This window comes from Pipra filicauda, unplaced genomic scaffold (assembly GCF_003945595.2).
Source record: "Pipra filicauda isolate LSUMZ 115617 unplaced genomic scaffold, ASM394559v2 scaffold269_size1075953_pilon, whole genome shotgun sequence".
NCBI classification, from domain to species: Eukaryota; Metazoa; Chordata; class Aves; order Passeriformes; family Pipridae; genus Pipra; species Pipra filicauda.
Window position 1 is genome coordinate 907,747 of NW_024104386.1, and position 11,920 is coordinate 919,666.

The window sequence follows — 11,920 nt, forward strand, 5'->3', positions numbered from 1 at the left end:
ACATTGCCCCTGCTGCTACTGCTCTGTCAATTAAGATACAGGTTTGTGCCATGCCCTTTCCCAGGACTGCTCTTGCCCAGAGCAGCTGTGAGTTCCCCATCCCTGGAAGTGTTCAAGGCCAGGTTGGATGGGGCCCTGAGAAACCTGGTCTAGTGGAAGGTGTCCTGGCCTGCAGCTGAGGGCTGGAACTCGCTGATCCTTACGGTCCCTTCCAACCCAAACCATCCTGTGGTTCTCTGACTCTTCTCTCTGTGTTTTCATCCCTCCAAAACATCTCATAACACTCATGTTTCAGGCTGTTGGCTTTTTGTGGGCAGACATCAGGCCTTCTGCTGTCTTTGGACAACCAAATCACACCACAGTGGCTCCCAAAACAACGCGGGAGCACCTGCTCCCTGGGGAAGGCACCGAGGCCAAAATAAACGGGAATCTTACTGGTCACAGTGAACTGGGTGGAAGTCCTGCTTTCATCAGCCAGGAAGGCAATCTCCCCAGCGTCTTCCACCTTGCACTCTCGGATGGTCATGGTGTGCTGCTTGCCAGAGCGTGTGATGGAGATGCGGTCGCTGGGCTTCACCTCTTCCTTGTTCTTGAGCCACCGGACGTTCTGGCAGTCGTTGTCCAGCTCCACGCAGAAGGTGGCTGTGTCGTGGATGAACACTGCAGTCTTCCGTGGAAGCTTTTTAATTATGTTCCCTTCAAAATGAGAAAGCAATCCTGGTCAGCAAACAGCAGGTGTTAAAGATTTTGGCAACACCGGCCCATCTCCACCGTGACAGGACGAGTCCACACCTAATCAAAATATTATAGACACTATGCAGACACACCTAAATGAATTCCCAGGCTCTGAGGGTACAGAACAGATAACCCCAAGGGCTCATTTTGGCCTTCAAAGAGAGAAAAACAATCCTGTTTGACTGCAGTCACTCATGTTTCTCATCTACCACACAGAGTCTGCCGTGGGTAAACACAAGGTGTACGTGGCCTTGCCAAGAGCAGATTTGACAGTGATACAGCTTTCAATGCCCAGATATGCTGGGAATTCAAATTAAAGCTTTGCTAAAGTAGGTCAGTCTTAAGCCAGACAGGTCTCTTGCCTATCTCTGGGATTTTGCCTCCTTCAAAAGTTACCAGTAAGTTACATAACCAAGATGACAAATGCATCAGTCACCTGAATTCACGGGAAATACACAAAAACCCTCAGAGTTCTCTTAGAATCAACCCGGAAATTCATGTGGAATGAACTGCACTTATTTGTGTCCTTTCCAAATGACTGTGATTATTACCACATAATAGAATAACCTCAGAGTTACAAGATGTGACTACTCACAGGAAAGTTTGGACAAAGCCTCAGGAGCCAACCCCAGCTGACAGATGGTGACAGGCTCCAGCTCCAGACCAGTCTTTGCAAGGTGAAAGAGCCCTCACCCAGAGCTGTTTAATGAGAAGCAGTGCTGAACTCCCTCATGAAGCAACAGGTCAGGCACAGGTTTCATCATTCTCTGCTCATCCTCCTCCTTGGCCCCACTGCCCTCAGCAGTGTCCCCATCCCCTACAGCCCTTTACATCCAACCATGTGCTCTCACATCCTCCCAAACCCATCTTTCTCTCTCCAAGCTTCTCCTCTCAGGGCAGGCACAAGGCTCCCCCAGGAAGGCTTTGCCTCCTTTCTCTCCAGGGAGCTCCACCTGGCTCAGTCACTCTCTCTTTAATGGAACATACCATTACAGCACAAACAAGTAAAGAAATACCAGCTGTCCCACTGGGGCCAAACGCACTAACAGAGCTTGGCTGGTCTAGACCTAATGGAAGGTGCAACAATTAGTGCCTGTCTGAACTATCCCACGTCTCCAGACTAAATTCTTCCTCCTGCATCCACCTGTGGGCACTCTCAGCCTTTTGCTGATGATGCAAAAAGGAATTTGCACAAGGAATACATCACCCAGCTTGTCTTGCAGCAATTTGTGTACAGAAGAAATCCCTCTGGCTTTACTGGGAGTAAGGTCAGGCTTTCAGTGAGTGAGGACAAGAGCAATCCTGTAGCTATGACAGGTCTCCAACGCCTGCAACTCTGCTGTCTGTGTCTACTCAATGTGAGACACCTCCACCATCCCAAATCTACACCTCCACCATCCCAAATCTACACCTCCACCATCCCAAATCTACACCTCCACCATCCCAAATCTACACCTCCACCATCCCAAATCTACACCTACACCATCCCAAATCTACACCTACACCATCCCAAATCTACACCTACACCATCCCAAATCTACACCTACACCATCCCAAATCTACACCTACACCATCCCAAATCTACACCTACACCATCCCAAATCTACACCTACACCATCCCAAATCTACACCTACTTCCACTTCAGTCTGACACCACCACCAGACTCAGGAGACTTAAACCTGGATATCCACATCCAGAGAACAGCTCCAGCTGCCAAGGATCTGGAGTGTGGATCTGGTTTCCAATCTAAATCACCCTGGTGCTGACTGCAGCCTGCACCACACATCAGACCACAAACCACAGCTGCTAAACCCTCTTCCCAGCGTGGTCAGCACCACTCTTAGACAAGATTCACCCCTGTGTTCACAGGACACCACACAAGATGTGTGTGACAGTGGCAGGGGACCCATCTGGTGCTTGTGGTCATGTTGAGGAAAGTCTGCAATGCTGGGCTACAGCTCAGAACACCTCAGAAGGCCCTTTCAGCAAAGGTCCCCACTGGGTGACATATCCTGTGCAGAAACTCAGTCTGTCCCTGCTCTCTGACCCTGTGTCCCAGATATACCTTGGCAGGAGCTCCAGGGACCCACTGACCAACCATTTCTTTTCATTTAATGGCATGAAGTTGTCCTGGGGAGGTTTGGGTTGGATATTAGGAGAAGGTTCTTCCCCCAGAGGGTGGTTGGGCACTGACCAGGCTCCCCAGGGCAGTGGGCACAGCCCCAAAGGCTGCCAGAGCTCCAGGAGGTTTTGGACAACACTCTCAGGGACAGGGTGGGATTATTGGGGTGTCCTGTGCAGGGCCAGGAGCACAACTTGGTGATCCTTGTGGGTCCCTTCCAACCCAGGATAACCTATGATTCCTCTCACACCCTAAGGGACTCCGCTCTCGTTTGCTGCACACACGGATGTGGCAAATGCCACTCACAAGGTCGAGTATGGAGTGTCATGCACGGATCTCACACTATGGCGGGCAAGACTTGCCCGATCTACAACACTGAGAGCCTTCCTTACCTTGGACAGACAGCTCTGCAATGGTCCTGCTCCCTTCTTTCATCTCACAGATGTAAACGGCGTCATCGTCGGCGGTGACGTTCTGCACGGTGAGCCGGCGGTACGTGCCCTCCTCCTCGATGTTGTACTTCTTGCTCTGCCTCAGCTTGGTCTCCTCCTTGAACCAGGAGGTCTCTGTCCCGGGAACGGGCACCTCGCACTGGAAGGTGGCAGATTCCTTCTCCCTCACCTCGAGGTCCTTCAGTTTTTCCTTGAAGGGTATGGCGGGTTCTTCAGAGGGTGAAAACGGAAAGGGAGGAACAAGAGTTTGTGATGAGAGTGGGTTTGGATGGGATTTTAGGAAGATATTCTTCATTGTGAGGGTGGGGAGGCCCTGGCACAGGTTGCCCAGAGAAGCTGTTGCTGCCCTTGTATCCCTGGAAGTGTCCAAGGCCAGGTTGGAGTAAAAGCCCTTAAAAGTGATCCTGCAAAAGTTGGGTCAATAACAAACAATCCGGTCATAGGAGAGAGCTCAGGGTAGCAATTCTCGGTGAGTGTGAGCAGCTGAGCTGCTCAGCCAGTGCAAGAACCAATGTTTTTGGGGTCTTGCAGCAGAAGTGAACTCAGCAGAGCCATCTGAAAGGGCACAGACAGATGGGAGGTGGCTGAGCACGGGATTGATGTGGGGAAAGCACGGAAGTAACTGAGGGAGGAGTTTTCTGTGCTCTCCACCAGCACCAAAGACCCTGTATCAGCTTTTGTCAATGACAGAAGACAAAGAACTAGAGAATGAGCCCAAGCCTCCCAAGTGCCTCTGCCTCCCTCCAGCAGTGGGGCTGCAGAGCTCCGGCTTAGGGAGAAACCAGAGTGTGGATCAAACACACAGAACAGCTGCATGACAGGGAGGGAAGTCATTTTATGAACTGAACCATGTCTAATTCCAGTGACAGCTGAGCAGTGACATCATCCTGATACCCCAGACCAAAAGTGGAGAAAGGGGAGTTGGACAGCTGGTGGTCACAGCCACGGGACTGGTGCCACAGTCAGGTCACAGACTTGGATTAGCCAGTGCTGATACATCACCACTCATCCTTCATGAGAGATCATGTCTTGATATGTACCCTCACCTTCTGATAACCACCGTGCCAGCTCCCAGCTGGTTTTTGTGACCCCTTTCTGCCTCACCGCACTCACAGCAAAGAATTTTTTCCTAATACCTGATACACACCTCCCCTCTTTCAATTCAAATAAGATATCAGACTGTGAGGGGTTGACAGGACACCTGGAGGGGGCAATGCTATCGACTACCTTGGTTGTTATCTTGAGATTAAAACCAGGAATCCACACAGGATGTTCAGGAACATGATGACACTCACTGACCATGTCAATTTGGTAATTTAAAAATATATATATATATATATATATATATATATATGTTTTGCCTTAATGCACCTCAATTTAAGGCAAGTCAAAGTCTTGCCTTGAAAAGCCTTCAGCTGTGGTTCCACAGACCTGTCCTGCCCACACTCCACATGGCAATTGTCCTTTTTCCTTTACACAACAGGAAACTCAGACTCCTGCCCTGCAATCCCATGCATCACCCTCTGGAAACACCCCATGCTCCCATTAAGGGGGGATGAAACAGGACAAGCAGGAGGAACCTTCCAGTACCTAAAGAGGAAATGAGAGCTGGAGAGGTACTTTGGACAAGGGTCTGGAGTGATGGGACAAGAGGAAATGGCTTCACACTGACAGGGTTGGGTGGGATATTAGGAAGGAATTCTTGTCTGTGGGGGTGAGACACAGGCACAGATTGTCCAGAGAAACTGTGGATGCCACATCCCTGGAAGTGTCCAAGGCCAGGTTGGACAGGGCTTGGAGCAACCTGGGATGGGGGAAGGAGACTGGAATGAGATGGGCTTTAAGGCCCCTTCCAACCCAAACCATTCTAGGATTCTATGAGAGCAGGAAAGCTTTGATCAGAAGGATCGTGGCAGGCTCTGGGAGCTGGATGCAGTGCTGCTGTGTGAGATGGGAGGGAGACTGGAGCTGACACTGGGAACACACGGAATGCGCAGGGGCCAGAAAGAAATCCGAGCTGCACCTGAGGAGAACACAAGTGCACTCCCATCCTGGGAGCAACTGGGCATATCATTAACTCCTCTCCCTTTACAGGCACTAAGCAGTACCTAAGGTGAAGAAAAAAAAAAAAAAGCTATTCTAGGAAAAAGCTCTTAAATGTACGAACACAGAAGGGTTGGTTGACCCTTTCGTGTGTGTGTTGCAGTAGCAGCACTGCTCTCCCAGCCAGGAAAAGTCAGTACAAGGCTATCTTTGGCAGCTTGGGGTCACAGACACCCTCCGAAAACAACTTTGCTTTTGTCCTGCTGACATGTGCACACGTGTCTTATCTCACTCTGAATGGAGCTTCAGAGAGGCAGCAGCTGATAAACTGAATTAAAGCCTGGGATGCACCCAGCCCACTCCTTTTTCTGCTTTGGAGTTGCTGCAGTGGCTCCAAAACCCACCAGCCTCCTCCTCAGTCATGCTCTTTGCATGATCCAGCATGTACCTGAGAAGACAGAGGGAGTTAATTTTGGTCAGGGGTCTGCAGAAGAACCATACATAACTAGAGAGCAGGCATCCAAACTCATCAGCCCCCTGCCCGGGTCAGAGAGATGCAATTAAGGTAAGAGATTAAAAAAGAAAGCTGCAAAAAACCTACCTACTGGGGAAAATGTGAGGTAGACACAGCAAAGCAAAACCCTGAGGGAGCACAGAGCAAGAGCAGCTCGTGGAGTTTGCAGGAAACTGCAAGAAATCAGCTCAGGGATGAATTTGGCCGCTTGTCTCGAGGAGATATTTCTCCAGAGAGTCATAGGCTTTTTTGTCTGGCCCATAACAAGCAAACAGGCAGTGAGATGATGTTATTTTTAAGAAGTAAATCCTGCTAACGCATATTTTGCTAAGAATAGGTGCAGCCTGCAGAGAAGCCAATGTTTTCTTAACCTTCCCGAGGCACATCTGTCTGCTGGGCCTCGCTTTCTCACTCACCTACGTTCCCTCTTGCTTACTGCTGGTGTCCTCACAGGTGCTCCATTTATTACTCCAGGGGCAAGTTTTCCCTCTGCAATCCAGTGAGAGTAAGAATATGGAAAATCCTCCCACCATGAGCTATCTAAAGACGGATAGACAAGCTTCCATCCTCTCGTGCCCTTGGTCTTCCTAGTTATTGTGTTTTCCAAGTTTCCTTTCTAACTCCACTTTTCTCAAGCTGCAGTTCTCTCCTTGAGATCTCCAGTGTGACTCTCATGATGTTGGTCACCCAAAATCACTGCAGATCAGAGGGAGAATGAAGTGGCCTCAGCACCAGCCTGTTTCTCCCTGTTTGGCTTGCAACCTTTAACCTTTCCATACAGTATCTGATTACTTTATTCAGGGACTCGGATGAACATTGCTTGGCCCAGGATGGAGACATGAATGCTGTTCTCACTAACTTTACAAGCCTGGGGAAACCTCCAAAGCCTTCAGGAAACTCAAGCTGGTTTATTCATGTGCCTCCCATCCTCCCCACTCTCTGGTTTGTTAAAGGTTTAATCTCGGGAAGAATTTCCCAACTTCTTTTACAGCTCAGAGTATGGATTGTGACACATTTCTAAATCTAACCAAGTTTCAGTTTTCCTTAACTGGAAGGGTGACTCTCTCCTCTCTCCTTTGAGATTTAAGTCTGATTCACTAAATCTCATTTAGGAACAGCTCAAAAATCTCTTTTCTTTCATCTCAATGATCTTTAGGGCACAAGTTCAGCAAAGTGTTCACAAACATGTTGGGAACCTGGGTCCTGTAGGTCCTCAGGTCCCCAGGATCTAGACTGACAGAGTGTAGGAGGCTTTCTGTGGATGTCCCATCCTTGGAAGTGTTCAAGGTCAGGTTGGACAGAAAAGCCTGGTCTAGTGGAATGTGTCCCTGCCCATGACAAGGGGGTGGAATGAGGTGGTCTTTAAGGTCCCTTCCAACCCAAACCATTCTGATTCTGTGATTTTGGAGGTTTGACCTGTGCCCACTCCTATGCCACAAGAGACCACTAAGAGTCACCTTACAGACATGATGCTGGGCTAAGAAGTCTGGGTTTTTTTATTATTATCTTTAAAAGACCCATAAAAATTCTCACTCAGATTCTTGCGTTAAAATTCTGTGAAACCAAAATGCCAGAGGATATTCAAACCCACAAAGTTTGTGTTTCCTGGTACGTGTGTCTACGGACACACACTGTGCATGCAGTGTCACAGGCTCTCTAAATATGCTGTTACTTGCAGAAAGACCAAAAGCACTTGGGACTGTCCCTTACAGGGCCAGCAGCTGGACTGAGGTCCCCTCCAACTCAGGATATTCTATAATTCTATTATTCCAAGATTCTATGATTCTAAGGGTGGCTGCTTGGAGCATTCAGCCTCTTCTACACGACTGAGCAAAGGGAAGGTCGTGTGGCAAGATAATCTCCCTCCCTAAACCCCATGGCAGGTGAGCAAATGGCATCACCAGTGACATAAACGACAGAATTAAAAGCTCCCTTTGCTGCTGTATCATTCTGAGCTGTCTTGGGAGGGCTCAGAAGCACTTCTGGTGACACAAGGGAGAGTCATTTATCAGGGCCTAATTATAACCAATATGTGCAGATTTTCCATGGTAGCCTTGGCCTGGACAGAAAGCCAGACATGGCACAGGGTAACAAAAAAAACAATCCATAAACATTTCCACTTCATCCCTCTGACTCACAGGCATCTCTGGACAGTGGACATTGATCAATAAATAAACCTTTTCCCATGGTGCTTGCTCCCAGACCCGCTGCTTCCCATGCTTTCCCATCTCCTTTGGAACAGGAGGTGTGGGAATTAATTCCTTTAATTCCCACAGAGAATAATGACATAAGCACAGGCAGAGCAGGGGCTGTTTGTCTGTGCAAGGAGCTGAGCTTGAGGCACCCTCGAAGCCATGACCCACCCGAGGGCCAGGATCAGTCTCCAGCTCTGAGGTAATCCCAGCTTTATGGAAGAGGACAAATGCCCTTCCCAACACCACTCAGCACCTCCGAGGGCAGCAATGGGTGGGACAAGTGCCAGCGAGTTCCACGGATCAGGTGTCACTGATGGACACCGAGCCACTGACAGGAAAGGCAGGGTGAAAAGAGAGGTCCAGAAAAGGGAAACCAGAAAAGCAAATAAAAGCTGAGAGTCTTAAAGACGAGCACGGAACACAGATTCCTGCTCGTTTGGATTTCTAATATCTTGTGCTGCCAGGGAAAAAATCGTTTGACTGTTTTTTAAAACCTGTTTTACCACTACAGTGGCAAAATCTTTAGCCTCTGGCAGCTAATTTACAGGTGCTGCCTGGGTTGCAAACTGCCTGCTGTCCCCTTGCCAGATGGGAGAGCAGCTTGAAAATTTAGAGCTTCCTGGAATGTCCAGGAAGGCCAGGTTGGATGGGGCTTGGAACAACCTGGTCTAGTGGAAGGTGTCCCTGCAGAGGAGGTTGAAACTGGATGATCTTTGAGACCCCTTCCAAATCAAACCATTCTGGGATTCTATGAAATCTCTGTGTCACATTTTTGTTGCCACTGAGAACTTGGTCTGACCTCCACCAGCACTGAGGGACCCTCTGAAGTCAAGTTCATCACCACTGAGCACGGCAAACAGAGGCATGCTGGGCCTGCTGGATTTCCTGGGAGCAGACAAGGAATACAGGCTATCCAGGAACACAAGCTGGGAAAAGGCTAAAGGCCTGGCAAGAACAAGGCTGCTGGTGGGTTACTGTACAGGAAAACTGAGATGGACTGTAATTAGAGTTGGGGTGGGTGCCCCAAGGGATCTCCAAGGCAGCCAGGCACACTCAGCTTGTAGGGAGGAGTTTCCTCTACTACTGTTTAAAAGGCACATGTGCCAGCGTGGGCAAACCCCGTGGGGAATACAAACCCAGATGTGATTAAAGCCTGGAGGGTCAGACAGGGCATTAGCAGTCACTGATCCAGAGCATGGTAATGGATCTCTTAGATTACTACAAAACCAAGACTGATAGGACCTTTAGAGATCTTATAGGGACCTTAAAGACCATCTATTTGCAACCCCCTGCCATGGGTATGGATGTCACCCACTATACCAGGTTGCTCAAGTCCTACTCAGAAGACTTGAGTTCACCCCAGCTGCCCCACAACCTCCCAGTTCCACATCATCCATCCCTGGCTGGCACCTCTAATGCCCTTCCTAAAAACTCCTCGGTGATGGAACTCCGTGCCCAGGTCATCTACTCCAGTGCATAACCCCCTTTTCATTGGGAGGGTTTTGTTCCCATCCCACTCATCTTTGCTCTCATCTGACCCACTCCTCTGAGAGCAAGAATATGGAAAATCCTCCCAACAGGAGCTATCTAAAGATGGATAGACAAGCTTCCAACAAGGGTTTGGTGGCAGTTTTGCTCCTGTCCCCACCCCAGCTCAGAAGTGCCCTGGCCGTCCCCTCGCAGGCACGCGAGAGACACGAGCACCCACCTTTGACGGTGACGAGCACGGAGCTGTAGGTCTGGCCCGCCAGGTTGGAGGCCGTGCAGGTGTACAGCCCGTTGTCCACCTGCTTGCAGAAGAGGATCTTCAGCACGAAGTTCTCCTGGTCGTCCTCGTAGATGACGTGCCGCCGCCCCTCCGAAATGACCTCGTTGTCCTTCTTCCACACGATCACCGGCTTGGGCTCCCCCGTCACGTAGCAGCTCAGCTTGGCGTGTTTGCCCTCCGTGACGCTGCACGTGCGCGTCAGCGCCCCGCAGGTGGCGTTCCGAGCCCCCTTGGAGAGCCCCGCCGCCCGCTCGTAATCCCGGGAGAGCCCGTAGGCGATGCCGGACAACCCTTCGGAGTAAGACTGGGCAGAGGTCGAGTCCAGAATCCCGTGGGAGACGTCCATCTTCCTGATCTCCTCCCGCCTCTTCTGCAAGTGGGACAGCAAGGACACCGTCTTCCCGCAGCTGGAGTCGAAGTTGGCGCTGCTGCCCGGGTTGGAGGAGCCGTGGGTCTCCACCACCAGCGCGGCCGAGGCGCTGGCGGAGCCGATGAGGTTCTCTGCCCGGCAGGTGTAGGTGCCACTGTCCCCCAGCCGGGCACACTGGATGGTCAGAGCGTTGGACTCCCCGGCGGACTCGATCTGGAAGCGCCCGGCGTCCGCCTGGTTCCGCAGGTGCCTCCCGTCCTTCTCCCAGTTCACCGAGAGGGGAGGGCTGCCCTGGACCTTGCACTTGAACATGGCATCTTCTCCCAGGGTTACCTTGATGTTGGAGGGTCTCTGGATGAAGTAAGGGGCCTGCTCTGTCACCGTGGTCTCCTCCCCCACCTTGATGCTGACGGCGGCAAAGGCCTCCCCGATGGTGTTCTTAGCCCGGCAGATGTACTGGCCACTGTCCTCCAGGCTCAGGTCGTAGATCGTGAGCCGATAGAGATCCCCGTCCTCCGTGGTTTTAAACCTCCCCCCAGACTGGACTGGCAGTTTGTCCTTCTCCCAGCTCACAACCGGGATGGGGTTTCCGATGATCTGGCAGCTCAGGGTGGCATCCTTCCCCACGGACACCATGAACGCCTTGGGCCGGGTCAGGAACCGGGGGACTCCGCTGAGGGAGCTGTAATCCATCCTGGCTTCCTTCCTAAAGGGGGAGAAACAAAATGTGCCAGGAGAGAGCGGATTAGAGGGTGCAAGCAAAGAACTGCTGCACTCCCGTGGTATCAGGATGTTTGTCATCTGGATCAGCCAGGTTTTCAATATCCTTCTCAGGATGGGGGAGAAGGCCTTTGAATGTTTTTGGCCTTGAAGATTTCCTATATTTGAGGTTAACAAACTGCTGGTGGATAAGGGAGATCACTTCCCCATGGGAAGCAAATTAAACCTCTCTGGGCAGTTCATACAGAAGGAACATGATGGTCCCTTTCACTAATGCTCTGGAAGATATGGGCAAGTTCTGTAATTGTAGGGAAACAAATGGGCATTAAATTCTGAGAGATGTGTCTAAACATCAAGATACTTCCTCCATCATAGAGCCACAGAATGGTTTGGGTTGGGACATTCAAGATCATTTTGGGTTGGGTTCCAACCACCCTGCCATGGGCAGGGACACCTTCCACTATCCCAGGTTGCTCCAAGCCCTGTCCAACCCGGCCTTGGACACTTCCAGGAATGGAGCAGCCACAGCACAGGTTGCCCAGAGAAACTGTGGCTGTCCCATCCCTGGAAGGTTTCCAGGCGAGGTTGGATGGGGTTTGGAGCAACCTGGGATAGTAGAAGGTGCCCCTGCCCATGGCAGAGGGTTGGAACCAGATGATCTTTACAGTCCCTTCCAACCCAGACCTACCTAATAAGAGAATCTCTGGTTCTATTATTCTGTGATTATGCTCACAGGAGTGCAAAGCCACGTGAAGGAACTGCCCCAGGGGATGGGCACAGCAATCCAGACAGTGCCACCCTTCTCCAGAAGAGCCCCACATGGCTTAGGGATTACAGGAAAGATGTTTCATCATCTGCTTATTCTCAGCTGCCCTCAGAGGGACCCGTGCACTGATCTGCAGCTGTTTGATGATATGGACCAGCCAAGGGGATGAGGCTTCAGCAGAGTTGAAAACTAAAGCTCATGGCAATTCTGGAGCCACTGTGTCCCAGGAAAGCC

The 11,920-nt window shown here is 50.7% G+C and overlaps 1 protein-coding gene across 1 annotated transcript in view; it reads right to left on the reverse strand.

Moving 5' to 3' along the window:
* Positions 1-10,893, reverse strand: part of OBSCN (obscurin, cytoskeletal calmodulin and titin-interacting RhoGEF) — a 173,325-nt gene extending 162,432 nt beyond the window's left edge. The window contains 3 exon segments of the mRNA XM_039382410.1: positions 436-696; positions 3,251-3,520; positions 9,771-10,893. Coding sequence (XP_039238344.1) covers positions 436-696; positions 3,251-3,520; positions 9,771-10,893 — 1,654 coding nt within the window.
* Between the last annotated feature and the right edge of the window lie 1,027 nt (positions 10,894-11,920).